General features: G+C 36.5%; 1 protein-coding gene across 1 annotated transcript in view; it reads right to left on the bottom strand.

The window, feature by feature from the left end:
* The window catches only part of GLRA3 (glycine receptor alpha 3), a 154,192-nt gene that overhangs the window by 101,434 nt on the left and 26,305 nt on the right, over nucleotides 1-26,453 (bottom strand). The window contains exons 2-3 of the mRNA XM_030564998.1: nucleotides 23,078-23,205; nucleotides 15,177-15,244 (exon numbers count right to left, since the gene is read on the bottom strand). Coding sequence (XP_030420858.1) covers nucleotides 15,177-15,244; nucleotides 23,078-23,205 — 196 coding nt within the window. The remainder of the gene's footprint in view (nucleotides 1-15,176; nucleotides 15,245-23,077; nucleotides 23,206-26,453) is intronic.

Raw genomic sequence — 26,453 nt, 5'->3', positions numbered from 1 at the left:
AAACAGGTCCAATCCTTCTTAGGCTTGGCTGGATATTACAGGCGAATTGTACCACATTACAGCCAGATCGCTGCCCCACTAACAGACCTGACCAGAAAGACACAGCCAAATGCAGTTCAGTGGACCGATGAGTGTCAGAAGGTCTTTAACCAGCTTGAGGCGACACTCATATCTGACCCTGTGCTAAGGGCCCCAGACTTTGACAAACCATTCCTAGTAACCACAGAGGCATCTGAGCGTGGTGTAGGAGCAGTTTTAATGCAAGAAGGACCGGATCAAGACTTCCATCCTGTTGTGTTTCTCAGCAAGAAACTGTCTGAGAGGAAAGCCACTGGTCAATCAGTGAAAAAGAATAGTATGCCATTGTGTATGCCCTGGAAAAGCTACGCCCATACGTTTGAGGATGGCGTTTCCAGCTACAAACCAACCATGCTGTGCTAAAGTGGCTTCATACTGCCAAGGGAAACAACAAAAAACTTCTTCGAAGGAGTTTAGCTGTCCAAGATTTTGATTTTGAAATTCAATACATTTCAGGAACTTCTAACAAAGTAGCTGATGCACTCTCCCATGAAAGTTTCCCAGAGTTGACTGGTTACATTGTCCTTAAAATGTGAAAAATATTGTAGTTTTAAGTAATTAGTAGTATATGTAAAGGTGCATGTGTTTTATTAATCTGTTTATTCTAAAGTTCTAGGAAGAAATTACCGCCAGTGTGGTTCAACACTGTCTGAGATTTGGGGGGGCGTGTCATAAACAGATAGTTAAGGGTTAATGCCTCTTTTACCTGTAAAGGGTTAAGAAGTTCACTTAGCCTAGCTGACACCTGACCAGAGGAACCAATGGAGGAACAAGGTGTTTCAAAAGAAAGGAGGAAAGTTTTCCTTTGTTTAGAGTTTCAGTTTCAGCCGGAGTGAAAAAGATCAAGGAACCAGCCTCTTATCAGAGTAGTAAGTTTTAGAAAGGGATAAATAGGTGTACGTTTATTTTCTTTGTAACTTGTCTTGGTACCATTAAGGGAATTATCAAATTTGGGTATTGTGTGTATTAAAGTTTTTGCCCAAGGGAACATCCTCTGTGTTTGGAATCTATTGTCTGTGAGAATAGCTCGTATGCTAATCTCTCCCAGAGGGTTTTCTTTTACCTTTCTTTTGTTTAATTAAAAGCTTTTTTCTTAATCCTTGATTGATTTTTTTCTTGTTTTAAGATCCAAGGGGTTTGGATCTGTGTTCACCAGGAAATTGGTGAAGTCTCTCAAGGCTACACAGGGAAGAAAAGTAGTGCTTGGGGGTGGTGGCAGTGATACCAGATCTAAGCTGGTAATTAAGCTAAGAAGTGTCCATGCAGGTCCCCACATCTATACCCTAAAGTTCAGAGTGGGGAAGGAACCTTGACAGCATGTCACCCTACCTCTATCACATTTAATATAAACTGCTTGTTTTCACTCTGAATGCCTGTTACAGTCTATCCCCACTCTACCTTTCAGGTCTCATTTAGTAGTGAACTGTAAATGCTCACCTCGGTTTGGCCCATGATGCCAGTCTCCATCTCTCATTTGTTAAATTTTCAAAGAAGCACCTTTATGCTTTTACCCATTTTGCTGTTCATGCTTGGAAAGAACTCTAGGTAAAGATCTGAAAAGCTACCTCTTTATCTTCCTACAAAACCTTCCTCAAAACTCTTTGCTATAATGCCAGAAATCTTGAAAGTGATTATGCTTCTGGTGTGTTGAGACCACTGCCTATCACGCTGACTGATATCCTCTCTTTGTTTCCATGAACTCTTCTATCTGCTGTCTCTTGTCTGACACATAGATTGTAAGCTCTTTGGGGAAAGGAACCATCTCTTTTTTAGTTAGATGTTATTTGTACAATGGGGTTCTGTACTAGGGCAATTAGGCAGTAGGGTAATACATATAATAAATAATAATCTGGCTCTCTGTTTTTTTGTGGGAGGGAGGGGTTGCTCATTTTGTCTCCTGAACTTTTTAAAAGCATATATTAAAATGGCAAGGAATTCCTAGCAGTGGGACTTCTCTCTGTTGTGCATCACATCTTTGCTTTATTACATGTCTGAAGCATGGTAAGACTATAGAAATTTTGTGACATGTCATACTGCTTTCATTTCTGTGAAAGAAGTTGCAAGTGAATGCATAGCTAGATATGTTCACCACTAATTATAACTCATTAATCCGTCAGAGATTCAGCATAACAGCTGACAAGAAACTATCTGATTTAAACTGATTGGTGAATACTTAACTTTAATTGGCATGCCAAATCTGTGACACAGTAACAAGTTATGACTAATGCCAAACATCCTTGAGAACATGCTTCTCTGTACTGCATATCCTTAGGTATTCATCACAAGAGTACTATAGAGATGTTGCTGCTCGGGAATTAAGGATTTATCCACATGTGAAGTTGTTTCTGATTAACTCTTTGTGGACACTCTTATTCAAAAATAGGAGTGTCCACATGTAGAGTTATTCCAGAATAGCTATTGCATACACTGTAACTTTAGAGCCCCGGAGCCTGAGCCCTGCAAGCCCAAGTCAGCTGATGCAGACCAGCCCATGGGTATTTAATTGCAGTGTAATGGTGGGAAGATTTGAATATCTGTGTGGCAATTTATTTCTAGTATGAACTTAAACAAAATTCATTTACCTCCAGTATTAAGGTAACACTGTTGATGCTTGTTCTCTGTATAACATTACCATACTCTAAATATGGTAATTGAGGTTTTGTGATCTGTATTGCATGAGGCATGATGGTTCAGCAGAATGAGAAGTAGTTATAAGGGGATTGTTGGTATTTATTCAGGAGATAGGTATTGACACAGGGTCAGATTAAGATTATGTGGGATTTTAATTTAGAAAGTTCTAACATTCAATTGCTTGTTCTTTAACTTAAACCTTAACTTTGAATTAATGAAAAAGTATATTACTGCAATGTTCTACAAATGTTGCTGTAATTTAACCTGATATCTCTTTAAAACATTATCTGTAATTTAATGATGTTTTTTCCTCTAGGAATTGTCTTAAATTTTAGAAACAATTTTTAAAAAAAACCCTAATGTGTGGACAAGTACTCTTTTTAATTTCCTTCTGAAAGAGAGACTATATTTTGCTATAATTGTGGAATAAAGACATATTCCGTGTGTCATATCAAACATTGCCTGTATCTATGCATTTTACAGGACAGCTGCATGGCTTAATATTTCATAATTCAGAGACAGAACCAATAAACATTGTAGCACTCATATTTGAATCAAGGGTTTTCTTTTATGTCACCACCATTTTTCCCAATATAAATTAAATTTTGCTTTAATATTTTGTAACTGTTGATTACCCAAGTAGGATGTGATTCCCAGTGCACTTAGTGATGGTCTATCTCCACTCCGATTGAAGTTAATGTGAATTTTATTATTGACTTAATTGGAAGCAGAATCAAGCCAACACTGAGTGCTTTTGAAAATTTCACCTGTAAGATCAAGGATATAATTGTGCACAATTACAAAGCAGGAGGTGACTAAATAAATGGTTATGTGCACATTCCAGTATTACTAGCTCTATCACCTGCCTTCATTAGCGCTGATCATAAATATTATTGACACTCTTACAAACTTTACCCAGAATAGATGGGCTGCTTTTTGGTTGGTTTCATTCTATTCCTGCTTCCATTTTTCTGTTTCTTTGGTGGAAATAGGGCTATTTCCTTTGTGTTTTTCTTGGTTAGTTATTTATGGCTATAGCAGAATTTAAGTTGCTGGATGTATTATTTAGAAGCATGGTATTATAAATATCTGTCAAGGATGCCTAAAGCCTAGGATAGGTATTTTTATCAGTTGTATAATCAGAAAGTGCTGTATAATAGTAATAGTAGATGTGGCAAACACTTTTCTTGGATGTCTGGGAATATAATTTTATCACAGTATGAACATAACTCTTGTTGTTAAATGGAAGTTGCATGTTCATAACTCCCAATACATTAAACTAAAATCCCACTAACATGCTCAGGTTAATTGAGCTAAAACTGAAAACTGACAGCAGCTTTTGCAATGGTTTTAATTTTGAATAATAGTGGCAAGAGTTAGAGAAACATTTATATGACAATTTACACAACCATATATAATGTATAAAATGGCTATGTCTACATGCACCTTTGCCACATTTCTCAGTGTATAAGTAGTAGCTTTTAATGCACTAGCAAGTGACGAGTAGTCACTGATAAAGATACTGCTGTTCTCACATCTTAAGGTACTTGTGGGTAGCTGAAAAGTTGAGTTTTCCTGAGCTGGAAGGCCCCATGGTGAAGGAAGGAGTCGGGGGGGGGAGGGGAGAAAGGTGTAGGTTTCTTTCAATTCCATGCTGACCAATGCAAGGACCACTCGCAAGCTGGCCATAGTGTACATACTACATACTGTCTAATATGGCAGTCAGACTTGAAATTTTGTCAGATGACCTAGACAATAACAATATGTAAGATGTATCACTTTTCATCTATAGATCACCAAGACGTCTACCAAGTTGAGAAGCTTTATCAGCCACAATATAGGCAATACTATAAAACTGAGGAAATGTTCTATAAAATGAAATAGGAAAGTTAAGGTATAAATTCTATTGTCTGACCTTTCAGGCAACTTGGATTTGTACTTCTGTCTCTTATTAAAATTATTATTTAGACAGCAAATGAAAAACAAACAAAAATATGAAACTAATGTTAGCCCGATATGTGTTTTATCCAGGCAATTCTAATAAAAGACAAAGAAAGTCATGTAGGCAATGCCCTATTCAACACAAACCTTCAAAAGACAGTACATAAAGGCTAAATTATCGCGTGTGTGTGTGTGTGTGAGAGAGAGCGAGAGAGAGAGATTAAAGAAAACCATCCAAAACCATTTCAGTGTATTAAGGTACTTCTAAACAATAGTGTATGTATCTGTCTATCTGGTTCTTGGATGGCCCCCATTACTGTAGTGTCTTAGCCTCTCACCCTTACACCTTATTTATAGTGACACTTTATCCCTTCAGACTACCAGGGTCTAGATGCAGCATTGAAGGCCATCAGTATTCACCCTGAAAAGCTCATAGGGATGTCAGACGCTTTTTCCTTTCCAACAGCTAAACACCTCATCCCCTTCTAACTCAGTTGAGAAGATTCTGTCTTGAATCTGAATCAAGTGGTAGCACACTGCATTCCGTTAAACAGTAATATAGGCCATAACTCTTCATCCATAACTAATCCAGTTGTGGCAATAAATCAGCTTTCATATGTTACTATAAAGTTACATTTTCAGCCACAAGTTAATAGATTTACAAACAGTGTAAGACTGCTTTTTATAAGTATGGAAATAAACATGAGATCATCTGCTCTCCTACAAAGAGAGCAGTTTTTTTTTAAATATATATTTTTATAGTTGAAATAAAGTAACGAAGAAATAGCACAAGTATATACTGGTTCTGATTCCCCCCATACACAAAACTGATCTTTCCCCTCCCCTCCCACAAGTTACTCATTGCTGCAATATCATTATTATGGTGTGGGGGGGGAAAACCCAGAGGAATGAGCATTTACCACAATTCTTTTAAATCAAGAGGCTAACTACAGATAGTCTCTGCAAACTTTTTATTATTTATTACCAGACAAACCATGCCTGAGTGTGCTCTTCAGTATTTTCCACTAGAATATTTTGCTCAAGCAATAGAAGCCCCTGAAGTATTCACAGTATCATTGTAACAACCACTAGTGTTAAACTTATTGTTGTGTTGGCAGTATTACCAATGTTATTTCCTTTTTTCTGAAGGTTAATAATTCATATGTAAGACAAATTGCTCCAGGCTAACAAGAATACATTTATCACATAATATAGCCAGGCAACAGGACCACAAGCCAAGTGTGGGGCCAGATATAGCACAGAGAGAGAGAGAAAAGTAGTAGGAGTTGGGGAAGATGGTAAATTCCTGATTTATGACACTGAGAAACCTTTGACTGCACTCTTAGAAAGCTTTTAGAATCCTCCACTGAAGCAGTTTTCCTTGCCCCTATCCACCTACTCACCTATTTGCATCACACATGGGAGAAGCAACCACCTGCACATCCACCAAATGGATTAGGGCATTCCCCAATTGTGGGAAGAGTAGGGCATCAGTGAGGGTGAATAGTTGTTGGGAATGAAACCAAGGATTCACCTCAAAGTTATAAAGTGTAGATGGTGCTCATTTAACTTTTGCATGCTGGTCCATTCCAGTACTTCCTAGGGTCTGCTCAGAATCAGTCAAAATGGCATATTTCCTATATCAAGATACATTTGTGGATTAAATATTGTCAATACCATAAAGTCTTCAGAGATTTATCAGTGTGTGCAAGAACTGACACAATTTGGAGCAGCTTGAAAGCCGCACACAGATCATAGTAGCTCTTATAGAGCCTTAAAACTTCAAGGAAAGGCCAATAATGCCTCTTTCTGAAGCCATAACAATCACACTTATGAACATACTGAGAATTTCCTTTTGAAAAGAAAAAAATAAATGATTGGCCAGAGAATCAATTTTAACTAGGTCTTGTACAGCATTTGTCACTTTTCTTTTTTATAATGGCTATAAATAAAAACATGTTTACTTTTTTTTTGTATGGGGCTCATTATAAATAACCAAGAGTTTTAAAATTTATTGACATGAAGTATTATAAGTAGATCTTATCCAAAATTATGTTTTTTTCAAATGGTCTAGCTACTGAAATTGAATATCCAGAAGACAAGAATACAAAAATTAAAAACCAAGAAAACAGAATACAGTGAAGACACAAAATCCAAGTTAAATTTAAAAATAAAGTTAAAGTAAATCAAACTGATCAGAGGAGGGGAATTCAGAAAGACCACTCTATCCCTACTCATGCAGTGTAGGCACTGATAAGCTCTTCCACCATATGTTCACAAGGAAAGAGAAAGTCTCCTACTGTCCTTCCTTTTCTTATTTTTAGACTCACCTTTAACATTGATCTAAAATACTGTAGCTTTTTGTGTTAATGAAGTTTTGGTAAATTGTAGGTTCATGCAACAATGAAGGCCAAAGGGTATATTCTTATCTGGATGGAGGGGATTTATGGGTTTAATGCCTATTAACATTAATAAGAGTTAAGGGCAAAAATCCCCATACATCAAGATGAGATTAACACCCATTAGCTAAATACACACACAAAGAGCTATGCTAAAGACATCTGAAAACTCATTTCCTTTGGCTTTCATTTTTACATGCATAATTTTGACACTGGTATCATTGTATCAATAAATTAAAAGAATGCTTTGACAGTTTGGTACAATAAGAACTATAAATATATATTAGAACAAAAATAGTTGCTAGACAAAAACAAGATAACACACTGAATTAGCCTGTTGTGAACTGATTACGACAAATCATAGAATGTGATATACATAGGATAAACCTAAAGCTATAACCACGTGACATTATAGAAAGGGCCTAGTACAACATGAAAAAGATCTTTTATTCAGTAGAGGTGGATATATTTAATCTCAGGATGATAAGCCCATGTTATGTTTTGGTACCGTTCGGTAACATCTGTGTTAGTTACTTATATGACATCCTTAGTTACTTATATGGCTGTCGTACCTGGCTGTCTCTAACATATTTATACAATTTCTAAGGTATTTTATCCTCACAGCACCCTGTGAGGCAAGGAAGTCCTATGAGCCCAGTTTCACAGATGGAGAACTGAGGCACAAAGAGGCTAAATGAGTTGCCTAAAATCACTCAGGAAGCCTGTGGCAGAGCAGGGATTTTACCCCAGGGTTCTCAAGTCCTAGGTTAGGGAATCTAACCACTCGCCACCTTTCTTCTGTAATGCTAATTAATAATGGAAAATACACATTTACTGCTCTAGATCTTTAAACTCCACAGGTGAAATAAAAAACAATTCACAGAGAAGGCATTTGATTTCTTTGCTGTATCTATTTCACTTTCTAGCTTGGCCTTTTTAGATTTCAGTGGTATTACCCATGTATCATTATTCTCCCCTAGCTTGAGCACACACATTATAGCATTATTCTTCATTAATTTAAATACACATCTAAGTTGTGGGAAACCAGGAAAACAGACATGGTCCTTTATCTAGTTGTACACAGACTGAGAAAAACTCAGAATTTATTAAAACATTATTTATGCTCGAGCTCTCTCCCTTCTGTTCTTTAAGGCTATTATATTCACCAACTTAATGAATGCAGAAACTGAGAACTTCCACATTAGAAAAATTCGTGCCCTTTTATTTTTATAGACTCAACATTTCTTTTTTCTTAAGGCCTAACCTCTTGAAGAGGCACTCAGCCCTAAGGAGATGCTAGTCCACTCACTACTCCCAGTGCAGTTAATGGGAGTTTAGGATGCTGAACACTTTACAGGATTAAGTCCTTAGATATAAGCCCTAGAATATTTGAGCCCATATGAAATATTTGGCTAAATCAGGGTTTGAATAATCTGAGGAAGAAACTGGGAAAGTGACTAAGCCCATGAGGCAAAATTTAGGAAGTAAAATGCTAATTAGGTGGAGGCTGGATAAATGAGAAGAAAGCAAGCTGGAAAAATGGCATTCAGTGTTGAATGTAAGTGAAAAAGAGCAGGGATTCTGTATGCTTTTCCAAGCAGGCCTTCAGGAAATAGTTTGCAACTGTATCAATGATAAACACAAAGATTGTCTAAAAATATGTGTTTGCCGCTAAAGAGAGGAAACTATTTCAGAATATATTTTAGTGCTGAGTTGGTCTTTAAAATGAACATTAGTACCATGTGAAAGAAACATATTACTCTACTCATAAATTCTGAGAACAAAACAGATGCACTAATAATGTAAAAGATGGATTAATGATCACTGACATCTTTATCTGATGCAAAAAAAAATTATTAGGATGTAAAAAAAGATATAGCCATCGTGGTTTGATTCTTTCAAAAATGTAAACCCCAGTGTAGAATACAAATACTATATATTAGCTCTCAGTGTTGCAACTACTACGGTAGTAGGTAACATTTTTGGGAAAATTCCTAATTACGAAGTTTTTCATATTTTTACTAGAAACCTCACCCTTCAACTTTACTAGATGAAAAGAATGTTTCCCATTTCATCCTTTAAAAAACAACAGATTAAAAAGAGTGCCCTAATCTGATTGCAAATTAGATTAACACCCATTTGTTGTGGCATCTTTATTAATGTGCACATTTTTTAATGTAGAAGATGAGTGCATTTTTACATACTTTTTCCTTATATACATGAAGAGTGTGTGATAGGTCTTTTATGGAAAAGAAATATAAAATGAAACTGGCAGATTAGAATGCAGGTTCAGCAAGAGGATTTGCACAGATTAATCTGCTCATATAACAAACTGAGCAGCTGCTGGCCCAGTAGAATTTGAAAGACCTTTGTCTGCATCTGACTCAGTGACCTAAACTAAAGACTGCAGAAGCAGGATCATGATACAGAATATGGAAAGATAAATAGCACAAATTTCAAACCTAGTGCAAGATCAATCTGTAGATTGCAGAAGTGATGTTTCTATTTGCCCTTCTAGAAGGGAAAGATTTAATTATCAGAGTGCAGGAAATAAAGGAATTTCTATAGCATGTTGAATCTGGAAGGTGACCTGTATTTCAGGTTATGGGGTTGTGATCTAAAATGTGCAAACTAGACTACTTTACATTAATCATTGTAAACACTAACAAATAAAGGGATCTTAGGTCTAATGTTATACACTTTTCCGCCAAAGGAAGACTCATTTCACAGACACTAGTGCTTACCAACTAAACAGACTGTATTGTATCAAACATCTAGGAAGCATACCAAGAGCATTACAGCTATCAACATACACATAAGGGAATATTGACTTCAAGCACTCAGTTTTAAGACAATCCCATGGCAGAACATGGCAGAAATAGATATGCTCAGCTATAAGAAGGTCAGGCTGATGAAACAGAAGAAGTGGATAACAGATGGCGTAATGCTGACTGGTCAAAAAACATGGTACACAATGTTTTTTTTTAGTGTGGGTGTAAAGCACATCTTGTTTTTGTCTATATAATATCCCAGGCTTTAAGAGAAGGTACTGCTAGCAGCAAAAGAGGCAGCTCACCCAGTTCCTGCCCATAGTTGGGCTGCATTACTATTTGCAGCCAGACTCAAGAAATACTCATGACCAGAGGTTTGGCAGGAATAAGCAAGAGACACACATTCTTTTAAAGGATAATTAGCTGCCTTGATGGCATTTGCCATTAGACCTCTTTCCAAGAGTCAGTATCAATGCACTCTTAGCACATGTATAGTTAGTTCACTTAGATATATATTAGCTTATTTCTGTGTTAATATCAGTGTGCTCTTCTTGACCTTCAAAATCCTTTAGGAAATTTGGTGGAAATATTCTCTCCTTTTTGGCCTATCATATTCTCAAGTGCTAAATGAGATTCTTTCATGCTGGCTTACTTCTCTTCCCTATAACCAACTACACCATATTTGCTAGTCTCTGCTTCATCTCTGAAGCTCTGAAACCAGAAATGTCAACAATGAGCCCACTCTCATCCTTTAAACTAAAACTCAATAATCATTTTTAATTTTTAGCTGGGCACTGCTGATTGCTGTACATTGAATTGCTATACATCTCTTTAAAAGTATCTTGATATATCTTACACAGTACCATATCATGCTATCGTGAGAAACTTTGTGTATGAAAAGGGATGATATGGACACTATAGATTCCATTATCTTTTAAGAGTTGTTACCAACGAGTAAATCAAACTATACTAAAACTTTTTAGGCTCCCATCACTCAATCCTGCAAGATTCTGAGCACCCTGGCCCCAAGCCAGCAAACCACTTAAGTATATGTTTTAACATTAAGCACATAGACAGTCCATTGACTCATCGCATTTATGAAATTAAACATGTGCTTAAGTGCTTTGTTGGATGAGGGCTACGGTGCCCAGCACCATGCAAGATCAAGCCTTTAAGTCATATTTAAGTCTCAAAGTTGCATAAACCTATAAAGTCTCTATAGCCAGAATACCACTGAAGACACATGCTACTATTGTGTATTTTAAAAATAAACACCTGCTCTTAATTTAATAAAATGAAATTGATTTAATTCAATGTAGTTTACAATCATGAGCTGTTTAGATATTTAATTAGGCAAATTAATGGGATCGAATTATAAAATGCTTATAATATTTTGTACGTCTAAATCTAGAAAGAATATTTTTGCCTCCTATTATCATTGCTTGACTTTTAAAATTCCAGGATCACACAATAAGGAATACAAATTTGTGGGGGCATGTAAAAAAAAAATCAAACAATGGGCCAAATTTGGAAGGCTTTACTCATTTCTCATTCTCCACTTCCCCCCCACCCATAATTTAGACCTTTGTTAAACCAATGTATGTTACACCAACATAGGCTCCCTTAGACTTATATAGGCTCAGTTAGACTGATCTTACTTACATAATCTATGAATCTATAACATACACTTCCTCCTTTAAAAATAACCTTTCATTTTGGCTCACTGAGACTGAAATGAACGGGAATGTGAGTTCACATTACTTAAACTCACATTCTAAGGGAGCAGAAGATAGGAGTGTAAAGTCAAAGCAACTAATTGGAGGGGTAACAAGGTAGCCTAATTTAACTCATACCCAGTTCTTTCACTTACACCTTCTGGCTCCTTCGATACCCTTGTATACCAGTCCAAGGGAATCCATTGGTCTTGCGGAACCTATCTGAGTATAAAGAAGCCTGATATTCATTTCACACCAGGGTAAATCTGACATAAGCTTAGTGAAAGTGCTAGTGTAAAAACTGGTATAAGGAATATGGAAGAAGACATCACCTCTGATTTAAGCCGATTGTCTCTTGTGTTATAATATAGCCAATCAGCAGAGGGAACTCAAAGATTTTGATTACTTTAAAGATACCACAATGCAAATACAATATAGATTTCTAGTATATTGATACAGTATAGATTATAGGTACATTGCTAAGAGAATTCCTGTAAACATAGGCAAATATCTTTAAAATAAATACATTAGATTCATACACATTTAGAAGTTTAAATTCCAGAGATGCTTTCAGATATCAATTAATTACTTCCCTAATTTGTATTTAATTTTTCTTTTAAAATCTTTTATATAAAGATTGGAAAGAAATACTTTAATAACATTTTGGACATTGTCTTTACAGGCTTCTAAATTGTCTGTATACATAGTGATTTAAAACAAATCCCAAGAAGAAGGTAACTGGTCACATGTGTTTCATGTAACTTGGACAGAATAAACAACAAATACTATAGTAAAATACTATAGGATACTCCTATTCAGCACAGTTGCATAAAAAAAATCCAGTCTGTAATAAAATGCCAGATGTTACTATTGTAACGTTAAGGTATAAACATTGTCCTAGTTTTCAAGAGCTATTCGTCATCCCAGGTCACAAATAAAGTCGTGTGAGTGCTCATTTTAAAATGACTGATTTCATTCCAACAGAGTTCAACAACTACTGACCATAAGTAAAAGTCTTCTCTGAGCAGCATCTGTGCATAAGTTACAAACAAATTACCAATATTATAGAGTATCAGCAGTTGCTATGTAATCTAGGTTGCAGTTTTTTGTGCAGCCTTAACATGTTTGCAGATGGCATTACTAAAAAAGTTAATAAATATTATACCATGATGCTGACAATGCTTTGGGATTTCCTATATTATAATGTATGTGACTCTGGGCTATTTATACCATACCATGATAAGTGTGTATTATTTATTGACACTCATTGTGCCTGGGAACAAATTGTACAGATCACTATTTTCCTATCTGGAAGGTGTCTTTCAAAGATCATTAATGCTAAGCTTAAATATTATGTGTAGGTTTTAATTATTTTAACTAACCTCTTTCCAAGGTTGTAACAGAGCAAAATGTATCACCTTCTTTGGTAGGAGAATATAACCTTTTACAACGTGAAAGTAACTTAATAATGGAGAAGAAATGGTTAAAATGGAAATTAGGAGTCCAACGTACATGAAACAAATCTGACCATGTTTTTAATTAAGATTAAATTGTGGCTTTTGAGAGCCAGGGGAGCACAGTGAGCAGGAAATACTTTCAAAAGCCAAATGCTGAGGAGGCTATCTTATGCCAATAGAAGGTATGTTGGCCCTGATCCTATTCTTAAAAATAGGCACGTGCTTATGTATCTTGCTGGATTGGCTTATAGAGGCAGTATTACTTGTTAAATGTTAAATGGTGTAGCCAGTTCCTCGCCCCACCACCCTGCCAGAACACTATGGGTAGGAGAAATGATGGTCCTCCCCTTGCCTAAATACACCCTATCCAAGGATTGTGTGCTTTGTGAGCACTATTTCTTAAGGCATAAATCTGGCCCAAATTTAGAGCTATTTTCCGGATAAAAGTTGTCTTGTCTAAAGTCCACATACTGCACTTAGTCTACTCATAGAATTGCCATAGTTATTAGTGGTGTTTCTGTCCGTGGAGCAAAAACAATTTATATTTGTAATTATATTAGCATCTATGCAACTGCATTGGAAATGACATAGTATTCTGTCTTTTCAAAAGGGCTTTAAAAACATCAATCTGTACCTCTGCTACATCACTATTGTATCTTCATGCTACAAGTGTGAAAAGTCAGGTAGAGAGAATGTAATAGACTTGGCAAGGACACCTAGCAAATCAGTGACTGAGTTGAGATTAAATGCACATGGTTTTGGCTCCCAGGCCTGCAATCAGTACATTAGATAATCCTGCTCTCTGAACTGAAATTAAATAAAAACATTTCTGTGTATACGCTAACACGAAAAATGTCAAATTCATGAACAGGTGTAAATATTCTAGAAATGTTTGATAGCCTCTAAATGGCTGTCAGTGTTTGTAATATGATACATACATATATTAATGAAATAGGAAAGCACTTAGTGTGACTTCCAGAGTTACTTTTTCATTCTTTCCTCACATTTTTCTTTTAGAGAAAACCCTATCAGAACCCAAATTTCACTGAAATTTAAGAGCTAAATTCTCATTTCCCCTGGAAAGCCCAAGGAAACAGCTCCTGAAGAGTGGACTTGTCCTTCCCACCTCCAAATTCATGACTACTACTGTATATAGTAGCAGCTGCAGTCTGCTGAACATATTCTTTCTCATGGAGGTTAGCCAATGAATTTGCATAGTTTGCTTGTTCACTAGAGATAAGCCTACCATTCCCATGGCTTCCCTCAAATTCGCCCTCTGAGCTGCTAAAGAGACACATGCCTGGAGTCCTCCTCCACAGCAGCTAAGGATTAAATAATCCTAGTGCTTAATTTGTGCTAGGGCTGACCCCTGGCACCTCCTGGCTTGGCAGTTTATAGCCCTGGCACCTCTGGACTTGCCATGTCAGTTATGAAAGTAAAAAAAAATTGCTTGAACCCCCCCCTCACCTTTTTCATTACAAATTAAGCATTGTATTATCCCCTGTTTAACCCAAATATGGCTGCTGGCCCTTGAAATCTCTTCAATCTGTTTAGGATGCACAATTTCCCCTCAGAAACCACAACATTAAGGTAGATTTCTACCTGGAAAGATCAGTCTATTGTGTCACCAGCCTTCATAGCCTTCCAAGGCTTTCAGTGTTCAGGCAGCTATGGATATTTTTCTGGTGGACTGGATTCTAAATATTAGATTTTCTTTAATGTAATCTATACATTGGTACTACATTTTGTTTATAGTAAATAATACTTTACAGAAAATAAAGACATTCATCACATAAAATGTATGCCCCCATCTGTTATATGAAATGGAACAATAGCATATAACTAACAAAGCTACTTGAGCCATAAATTGTGCTACTAGAAAGATAAAATGCCATAGAACATAAACTTTTTAATTCAAAAGTAAAAAAAATTACATATTATGAAATTTCCTTACAACTATCACCGAAGATATGAAAAGCATCACTGTTGGCCCTCACAAGTGCACTCTTCAGCATGGTAACAGTAAAATTATGGATTTTCTACCAGAAAAACCAACTATTGAGTTAAATATTCTGTTTATTGACTTTAACCACAATAAAAATGATTTCCTCCTCAGTTTAGTTCCAACCTAAAATAAGACGTAACTTGTTGTTCAGTTATTTGAGTTACTTTAAGTTGCCTTACCATAGTTGTCTCTGCAATGGATCCAAAGCTGTTTATAAATATGTTACATGTGACATTAACTGGAGGGCCTGCAAAGAAAAAAAATATTGTGTGACAATCAAAATATATTAACAGACTTAACTATGATGAAAACAAAGGCTTAATCACTTGGGAAGAAGTAAGAGACTACATTCAGGACATCTTTTTAAGTGATGTGAGAGTGTGTTTTGTTAGCGCTGTTATTTTAACTGTTCAATGGATTTTTTTCAGTTCATTTTTTTCAGAGATTCATTAACTGTCCTATAATTTGTAGGAAGCCCAATTAGGGCTCAGGAAAGAGAAGGGAGTTCATCATGTCTTGAGGGAAGATGCCATGCAAAAGTGAATGTGCTTTTTGTTGAATTTGTACTATGTCATCTAAAACAATCAAGGGGTTACATGTCAGTTTTAGTACAACAGAATATACATCACAGTCCTTCACAGCAACCAGGAAAAAAGTAACTGTTTACTTGACAGATCTGCAGTCTCTGAATCCTATCTACTTCTTTAGTATGAAAAACACATTCTTAGAGCTTTTTGCTCCTGTTAGCTGTGTTGGCTATTCAGTGCTAAGAAAAAAATGAGCTAGATTCTATTCTGCTTTGTGACAGCCACAGAAATGGCACTCACTTGTCTCCACGGGTGGGGAAACCTGATAGGGCTGGCAGTGAAAGAGGACAGTCTCAGCAGTGAGCATCTCTTACAATTGGCCTGAATTTTTCAGAGATGATGTCAGATAGAAGCACTAACATATAGCTACAGAATGTGAGGAAATGGATTGGGCAGGAATTGTGATACCAGACATAGTGGCTGAGTGGGGTGCGACCAAACTAGTTGCTGGCACCCCCTGTGGCCAGTAAAAGAGCTTGGATTTTAGTGATTGGCCTTGGGCTCATGGGATAGAGTGGCACCTTATGGTCTTCACAGACTGAGGTTAGACCTTGTTGCCCTCATAGGCCAAGGTCCCCACCCTTCTGCACTCTCTGTCCCCCTTGCTGACGGGAGAGGGAAAGGAGTATGCTAGGACTCAGAGCAAGTTGCATGCTTCAGGCTAGGCTGAGGAACGTCTAACCCCAGTTATGTGTAATATGGGTCGTGGGTAGCACTCCTCCCCTGTGTTAGTTTAGTAGAAGTTGCAGCGTGCCACTTAAATCCATCCATGTATTAATCCTCGTTTCACTGCTCTGTCCTTATCAGTTGTTCGATCCATTCCTGCAAATGTTTACTACCAGGCATAGTCTTTCTACCAGGAGTAGCTCCATCGTATTCAATCAACAATTATTATCTTCCCTGACTTTGCAAAGTATCAGTAATGGCAGAGCAATGCTTGTGAGTCTGAAATCTGACTTGAGAGCTGAATCATCTTCTTATGCAAAAAGGGTTTTTAAATAATGTTAAACGTGGTATTATGGGATTTGATGTTACAGTTTCTCTATTACTTCCATATCATATTTACTTTATTAATTAGCGAAATTTTTTCTTCTAACTGCTAGCCCAATCATCATTCTTATTATTTAACTCAGTTTAGAATTTGAAAGCCAAGCTGGGTTCTTTTCTTGTATTGGCTCTGAAGTGAAGTACAGAAGAAAAAAGCACTAAAAGGTATCTTTCTCTGTTTACTTCACTGAGTACATACAGGAAGCAGATCCATTGGGTAAGAAGGTACCAATTTTTCAGTCACTTTGACAATGATGGCATTTAATTTACTAATTTAAAAAATTAAAGCTGCCTTATCTCATGTTTCTTGAGTTTCAATGCAAGATATGACTGGGGCCAAGGAAGGTTGCAAGTAGTAGGAGGGAATGGGAAGGTGATTTCAGGGGACCATACTTAATGGCTGCCACTGGGTTGTGAAGTTATCCAATGTGTGTGCACTAGTAAATTCCAGTTCCAAGATACATCAGATTGTTTATATATCAGTGCATTCTATCATTTCCAATTCAACATGCTGCAGTCTACTTCGAAAAAGAACCTAATGAAATTTTATAGTGTACCCAATGGCATATCAGTTATTGAAGAAAAACAACAAAATAATGCTCTGGATCAGATGCACAGTTCCATAAGTAAAAATTAGCAAAATATTTAAATATAATAATTTGTCTAACACATTTAGAAACCAAGAGATAGATATACATAGGGAATGTCCTTTCTAGTCATAGGTTAACACACGTTCCTGCTTTCCTAAGTGATCCTAGATTGTTTAGTTCAATTTACTAGGATCTGAATCTAAATTTCTTAATGTGATAAGTTAATTATACAGGTAGGAAATAAGAGGTGAGAGAAAAATAACATTTTAACAAAGTTGGAGTTGATAGCATGTGGAGTATATTCCTATATTTTGTCGATGCACACAGAAGAAATGGGAAGTAGGAACACTTCTGTGATGTAAAACAAGCAGATTATTCTTAGATGGAAGAAACCATATGGACTTTAAAAATGTAAATTAAGTAAAGCAAAATCCAAAGTGGAGTCAGTCTCCATATAAGAAATGATTAGGACAGATGGGTTAAAGGAGTAAGCCCCCAGTATGGATTTTACTATATGGTACATGAAATTATTTAAAAAAGAAAAGTATCTCAATTTGTATCAAATGAAAATTGAAATAATTGCCTATACTCTACATCAATATGAAAAGTTCCTCTGTGGTAACTGCCAAACTCTTGGGCTTTATTCTGTCTAGATAGTGCAAATCTAATCCTCTCACAGAATGTTAAGAATGGAAGGATTCTCATTTGACACTTCCACATTCAGATTTGGAGAGCTATTGTTTACTGGGTCACTGTTACTCTGATAGACAGGAAGAGAGCACTGTATTCCCAGAGATTAGCAGTATCTGAGTTTCCCTAGGTTGATTTACAGAGTGAGAGGAAATTTTGCTGCATTCTAAGAAGTGATAGCAGGCTTAAGTATATAGATGATGGAGGCTACTTGAGTGGAGAGTTGCAAGCTTTCTCCTACAAAGCCTCTACATACAAGAGAAGCAACATATGACAAGAAAGATGGAAATAGTCAGATTGAACAAGGCTCTCCTACCTCTTCCCAAATTTCTGCACTTGCAGGATAAATTTGTTTTCTATACTCTCCAAAATACCATGATGAGTTAGTTTTATCTTGTTTAACCTTGAAGAAGTAGTGCTTGCTTCTATGACTAACTCAGAGTGAGGTGCAGGGAAAACAGGCGAATTCAGGAATGACAAAATGGGGCCAAGTGTCCTTTATGTCAAAACTTTAGGTGCTTTTTGTGTAGTGTTCCCACTTGACCACCAAATGATAAGAATAACTAACCCAAGTATTCCAGAACAGTATATCAGCTTTGAGAAACAGGGAAACACTGATTTTAATATTGTAAATCAGAGTTAGCTTTAATATTTAAACATGTACTGTGTTTCCAAAGTTTAATATTGTTGCCCTGTATTGCACTTCAGTGACTATCTTAGCAATACTTTCTCAGTGTTATGATGAAATACCTAATAATCAACTTATGACTGATGTTTTTTAAAATAGTTATCTTTTAAAAGTGAACCATTCAATATTAAATTTTATAATAAGTAAGACATCATGTATCTTGCATCATGCTACTGTAAGTTTTCCACGATCATCAGCAGAGATGTTGGAAATTATAAAGCAGGTAATGACTGTAATGTTATCTGATTAAAATATAACCACGTAGATAACTGTTACCACTGTTATATAATTGCAACAAATCTTATACAAAAGTATGTCAAGTAAGGTGTCACTAGAAAAGTTATGATTTTCTAAATATGATTATGCTATTTGTATGCATGTATCATTTTAATTTTTGAAGTTATGAGCATTGGCTCTATACCTGTATTTTAAATGTGTTTGCTCCTATGGTAAGGCCCACAAGGTATTTAGCCTGCATATCTTGAAGGGACTATTCAAGTTAAGTGGCCCATCAAGGGACACTTAACTTACAATGGACCATGAAAGACTCCCATCCATGCCTGATGGACTTTCAGGTAAACAACTGCTGTGACTAAGTGAACTCATGCATGGACATGTGACTTGCTCATGTGACTCCAAATACCATCTTTCTACCTGTAATTTTCCAGTAGCTGTGTTGAGCACTTTGTTTGAAATAATGGATTCCCCTCCACAGAAGCTATAAAAGGCCCTAAAAAAAGTCTCCATTTTGCCTCTTTCCTGCTCAAACCTCTGGACTATGATGAACTTGTACTAATGGGATCATTCTAACCAAGGAACTGAGGACCTTCCAATGATTTGGAAGCCACCAGAGACTTAACAAGCCAGCAGTTTATTCCATCACTGCTACAAGCCTGATCCAAGAACTTTGCATTTATTGTATGTATTTGATTCCTTTAACCAATTTTAACTCTCACCTTTCTTTCTTTCTTTTCATAAATAAATAAAAACTGCTTGTCTGACTTCTTGTTAGCCAGTGTGGTAAAACAGAAGTTTACTTTCGTTGCTGGTTTGGTATATTTTATGGGAGAATAACCACCAGTTTTGGAGTGTGTCTGCCCTATTTCTAAGCAGTTTGTCCTGAATTTGTTATTCTCAGTTGTGACCCACAGAGGCACGGTTTGACCCATTGCATTATTCCTAAAATAGCTACAGCTCATCCCTTTACATTCCTATGTACAAAAGGCCTGTTCGTGACAGAGAGCCTGATCCTGAGCATCTAACTTGTTGAAAATTCTGTATTCAGACATTGACAGCTTTGAATAGATAAGGACTTCAGGACTGGACCCAGATTTGGAAGACAGTGGTGCATTCATACCTAGTGCTTTTCACCACAACTGAAGGAGTGGAAAAAACATAACATGGACTCCAAAGGCAAGAGTCCCTCTCCTCCTCTCATTGAGTGAGGCACTTGCTATGGTCCATTTTGGCATAGTCTTAAATATTCTATAATTAGGACAAGCTTTTACCAGGGATTCTTCTCCCGTATTCTCATCCATACCCAAAGATGTTTCCAAATTTCCATATTTTAGAGTTAGAACTAATATTGGACCTCTTCAAAAATATTGCTTAATCCCTCTCTTCTATTGAACAAAAACGTGATTATCTTGTGTATTGCTTCACAAACACAAAGCAGTCAGAAACAAGAAGTGTAATTATGAAGATTAAGTATTACATGCAGTTGGTAGTCAAAGAATATAGTATCTTCTGTGTCTAGGAATTTTAATAGAAAGTGATTCAATTTCTAGTTATACCAGGGTTGATAGTCTGAGATTTCATACTAGTACTTGTTTCATATCTTAATTGTTGATAAATTACAAAGTCCAAATGGCATGAAGTTCCACATGTTCACACTTGTTCATACTTGTTCTTAGAATAATAATAGCAAGAAAGTGGCAAAGTAGTTTAAGGAGATATTTATTAGCAATAGATCTGAATCTTTCTTGGCAAATTTATTCAAATTGCATAGCTGTCTAGAAAATTTACAGAGTACACTTTTAAGAAACAACAAATCAATGTTGAATTAAGTTTTTGTCTCTTTACAGTCAGATGGTTACCAAAAAAGGGTCTCCCAATCCTTTGAATTATATATTCAAGAAGCACCATACTGAATCCACTAATTGCTGAACATCTGACCCTTCCACACTGTAGCCTTCTCAGAAGATTGTGATTACATGGTGCCCATGACAAATACCAAAATCCAATCCCCAAAGGAATTGCTAAGTTATAAGATTCTTGCTTTTATATACTCTTGCAAGGCATCTTCTCGGTCTCACCAACCTCAGTTGCTTTTAGCCTTGGCAAGACAGGCTTGGGGTAAAACAGTCCCTCTTGGCTGCACAGAGGCAGTCGGTGCCTTCTCTCAGCCGGTCTTTTATGCTTGTTTTTCTCCCTTATGGGAGGGAATGCAGCCTCCTCTCATGGTGAGGCTTGCTATCTTGCTGCTTCTCACCTATTGGCAGCTTGACTTCCCCTTCTCTCTTCCCAACAGGGGAGGGTTTAAAAAGGTCTCAAGTTCCAGCCCTTAGTTGGAATCAGCTGATCTTCATTGATCTCAGGTAACTCTCTCTCAGCTGATCCTAATTGACTTGTAGTCACCCCTCCTCAATTGACAGGGAGGAGGGCCTTTTACCCTTCTTGGACTGTTTTCTACCCCCTACCCTTGCAGCTATCTGTCCTGAGTTTTTACAATACTCACCCATGGAGTCTTAGAAGATTCAAAGAAAAAGAGGAAAGAGATTGCATTGCTTGGTCTCATTTGCCAGAGGTCCTCTTTTGTGCAGCACAGCTTCACCTTAGATTTAAAGAAAAGCTGTGCTGCACAAAAGAGGACCTCCAGCAAATAAGACCAGGCAATGCAATCCAAGACTTAGATTGAACTTGAAATTTACATGCTAAAAGGAATAGCTATGGTATACAGTTGAGAACACCTTTAATAAGGAGGCAAATAAATAGAAAGATTCCACACACACAGGGAAGTAATATTTTAAGTGGAACTAATCTATTGTTATTGTACAAGTTCTGTTTTATACCAGGGTTATTTCCTCCTAAGTAAGAAGCCAATAGTTTCTATTTTCTGAGGCATGCAACTGGCAAACAATCCATCAATCTCTAAGGAACTTGTTTCCTAGCCATAGCAAATATTGTATATTGATCAAAATAATACATATCTTTTGGCATGATTTGTTTGATGAATATTTTCGATACACATTTGTTGTTTAAACTAAGGTGTCAGGAACATATTCTGAGGAATTTCACTTCTACTCACCAACTGCAACTTCGATGTTTCCAGATAGAAGTAAATTATTTGAGATTAGTTTTATTTACTGTTCTATCTTTTTAAGGTTGATTGACTGAGAAGCAGCTTGACAGACAACTCATTCTCCTCTTGCCAGCCAGATTCATTGGGCAAACCATAGTAAAGGAAAGTAAATAAATAGCATCCAGTACCTATAACTTCAGGGTTGTAGCTAGTCAAGTTTCTGAACACCAGTAAAATTAAAAACATTAAAACGCAGTGATGAACAAGAGGTGAGATTGAGAAGGGTGGTGAGATAGATGTTCTGAGAAGTGGAGATAACGTGATGTACAGAAAATATCTTGAAAAGAGAGGAGAGAACACTTCCTGAAAACAGGAAGAAGGGCACAGAGGAGGAAAAGCTAATGCAAAGGAACACTAGTAGGGTTTTTATTTGCAGGAGATTTTTTCCCTCCACACACAATCTGTATTTGAGAAGTATTCTGTTATTTTACTGAAGGTACAGATGATTAACTTGATTAAAATATTTTTAAATTGTTTCATAAATTTATATAGAATTCTTAAACTCTGTACTATTGAGAATGCCCCTAAAGTTTCAACATTCTACCTAAGCAAATTGAGGGTCACAGAGCTTGTTGGAAGCCTATTAAAAGGGTGACAGAAGACTATTGGAGAGCCATAGGTACAGTCAGTGACAGGAAGAGGATAGCTCCTAATGTTTTCTATCTTAAATGCATTCACCAACTACATGGTATGCTCTTTATTATTAGCACTAGTATTAAAGTGGTCCTAGATGCTGTATCCTGTATGGACATACAGGAAGTACTCTGATACTAATTATTTAGATGCATGCACATCCCTATTTGATTCATGAGCATACATCAAAAATATGGGAAAAAAATGTAGCTGTGACCATCTTATGTGTTCCTTTTAGTTCTTTAAGTTATACTATATACATATCATGCTAAAATATTAAAAGAGTACTAAACTTTAGTAGTATTTTGGCATCTACACAAACGTCAACAAACCGTAGACCATGTTTTTGCTGAAATTTGAATGACCAAAGTCAAGGTTAGATGAGCATGGCTGAGTACATTTGTTTTGCTTTTAAATTTTCTCCAAAACACACATTTGCATCAAAGACAATGTTAAATTAAAGTGAATCAGTTTTCAAAATTACCTTTGAAATTTGGTCTGATTCTTGCATCATAGCCTGACATCCTACCCATTAATTTATCCAGGAAATCAGATGGCGACATTGGCATGCTACGAGATCTTGCACTGTCTGTTTCCTTTGTGACTACCAAACTAAAAATAAAAACAAAAAAGACTTTATTAGTCATAATTTCTAGTAATAATTAAGTACCTAACAACATAGTCATTTTGTCCATCAGTATTAAAACAGATCAGTTCAAAGATAAAAATGTATTTTAAATTAAACATTAAAAATAACAGAATTATTTTAATTTGAATATGTGAAAACAGCATGATCTTATTATATCCATGGTTATATATCTATTTTTTCCCTAAATATCTGACAAACTGGATTGTGATCACATTTTTTGTGTGTTGAGGCTTCTCAAAATTAACCATATTTCCCAGGGGCTGCTCCAGACTCCAGCACGCCAAGTGCATGCTTGGGGTGGCATGCTGCGGGGGACGCTCTGCCGGGACCAGAGGACCCTCCGCAGACATGCCTGCAGGAGGTCCACCTGAGCCGTGGGACCGGCGGAGGCACGCCTGCGGGAGGTCCACCGGAGCCACAGGACTGTGACCGGCAGAGTGCCCCCCCATGGCATGCCACCGTGCTTGGGGCAGTGAAATGTCTAGAGCTGCCCCCATATTTCCAAACAGCCCTAATTGATTTGCTCCACAAAATTGCAGTAGTAAATAACGTCAACTACACAAATATCTATACATCTGGAATGCTATGATTTTGAAAGTGCTCTGTGATTAATCTTTTTAACTGGGTTCTTTATAATGGAAACTTGCATTAGAGAAACTTAGATTGGGATCTTTTGTGTTACTTTGAACAGATACACCCCTTTTTTGTATCATTGATTGAATGTTTGATGGCGATATCTATGCAGATGAAACCAGGTAATTCATTGGCAAATTTTGTTCCATAACATTATCAATGAGGTTCATTTTCCTTTAAAATAGAAGTGACTACTGCTGTGTAAGAATAACTTAATGAAAGGAACTATCTTAGGGCAAACTTCTCCTCTCAGGTCCACATGGCAAACGTCATCTCCTATAGTCTGCACTGTCTAGATATATGAAACACCCACTGACATTCTAAAGGGTGCTCTGCACATATCAAGAAAGCAGAATATAAGCATAGAGATCAACCATGTGGATCCTAAGAAAAGAAACATAAATCAAACTGATAAATAAAATATGAAATTATAGATATATAAAATGATTGTAAATAACACTTCTCTTTGATATACTGTGAAACTATAACAAAGTGTCTGGTTCTAGGATCCTCAGAAAAGATGAAGAGTTCTGCTGAATTACCCTGATCTCAAGTTCTAGGACAGTGCATAAAGAGATAAATCTCTTCTGCTGACTCACCCTGATGTCAGACAATTGGATCCTGTTAGTGTCAGCTGATTATCAGATAAGGATTTACGTGTCTCTTCTAGGCAGAAGAAACTAAGGGTAGGAATTGAAAACTTATCATTAAAATCTTAGGCTGAGGTTTACGTAGCTTAGCAATAAATGAATCCTCAGCAAGGGAGTAAGTTTGGACCAGATTCTGTATGTGAACTGCTTTAAGAGAAAATTGAGATTGCCAGTTTGTTACAGAAACTTTGTTTTTTCTTTCAAATTTAAAATTTCTGGACACATTTATTTGTCCCCTAATTATTGACTGCACGGCTAAAACCGTTCTGTGGTCTTCAGTCATATGTTTTGTTTACAGCATGAAGAGTTATAATGTTTTATTGAACTGAACAATCTGCCCCAGAATTGGAAATTTGGATCTTACGGTCTAAAGACATAAAAACCAATATTATTAATCTTTCTTCACTGGACCAAATTTTCCATGCAACATGTTTAGGATTTTATCACTGAACAATTAAAAACTTCTGGACATCTCTTCTTATTAAGGAAGTTGTTATTGTTGTTGGTCTTTTTTAATTAAAAGAACTTGTAATTTAAAACTTTTCAATATATAGTACAAAGAGCAGCACTGTAGTGACGATCAAGGAATTATAAATATCAAATGGCTTCCTGGAAACCTAGATTTATCCCACTGACAAGAAATATATATTGCTTTGAGTTGGAAAGAATGGCTAGCTGGTCATTTAGTCTACCATCTGCATAAGGGTAGGATTGTTTTCATTATCCCTAAGCCAGTCTTGATAAGTGGGTGTCAAGTCCAGCCTTGAATATCTCCAGTGATGGTGATTCTACAATTTCTTTTAGTAGCTAGCTTAGTTGTGTATTTCTTCCTGTAGCTAGAAAAGTTTTTTTAATATAGCATTTAGCATAAATTTTCCCTGGTGCAGTTTAGACCCATTACTGTGTGTCCTTTTTTTCAAATACCAATGATATTTTTATCCTCTTTCCAATATTCCTTATGGACTTGGTTCACCACTGTCTTACATCTTGAGTAATCATTGTGCAAAGGGAGTGATAAATGATTGTAAAGCAAAACAAATCAAACCCCCACAACAACCACTTCGCACAATTGTACACACTTTGACTGCACAAGACAGTGAAGAATCAGGCCCAGTGGGAGGTCTTAAACTGATACGCCCATTGAGTTGCAGGTTTTTTGTTTTGGTTTTGCTCTGCTTTGAACTTTCTTTAGTATGTTTGTCTTTTTAAAACTGTACTGCCCAAAACTGAAAGCAGTACTCCAAATTGAAGGGTAACTAATGTTAAATAGAGAAGAAGATATATTTGATTTCCTAATGATTCTCTCAATATAGCATTGGCCTTATTGTAACATGGTCATGGTTGTTGAGTAATATTTAATGTAGTCATTTAAAAACTTAAGATCTCTTTCAGTGATTCTGTTGCCCAGCCTATATTTTGACATAGTCGAAATTGGTATATTAAATATAGGTGATATATATAGTGTAAATAAGTTCTATTTTAATTCATTCCTTTCCAAAAAGGTTTCTCTGGATTTCAATAGGACATTCTCCCGAGTAAGCACTGAAGGATATTTTTCTTTAAGAATAACTTGAGAACATATATTTTAAAGAAATGTGTGTGGACAAATACTAGCTGAACAGTAAAACACCTGCTGAATTCAGTAGGACCAGGACTGGTATAGTAGATCAAAAGTGGGGTCTTAGATCTTAGTAGCTATGCCTGCGCTGAAGCTGGAAAGTGTCACTCTCAGCCTGGATAAACAGATTAGCACTAGCACTGCTTGAGCCACTATGCTAAAATTATTAGTGTGATACTGCAGCCCAGGCAGCAACTTGGGCTAGCAGCTCCAAGTCCAAGCCCACCCGATGCGCTGAGTCCAAACTTGGGTGACTAGTCTGAGCAACTGCCTGAGCTGTAGCATCCACAGGGCTATTTTAGTGCACTAG

The sequence above is a fragment of the Gopherus evgoodei genome, chromosome 5, assembly GCF_007399415.2.
Source record: "Gopherus evgoodei ecotype Sinaloan lineage chromosome 5, rGopEvg1_v1.p, whole genome shotgun sequence".
Classification (NCBI taxonomy): domain Eukaryota; kingdom Metazoa; phylum Chordata; order Testudines; family Testudinidae; genus Gopherus; species Gopherus evgoodei.
The sequence above is the reverse complement of the archived record's forward strand: the minus strand, read 5'-3'. Positions and strand labels throughout refer to the sequence as shown.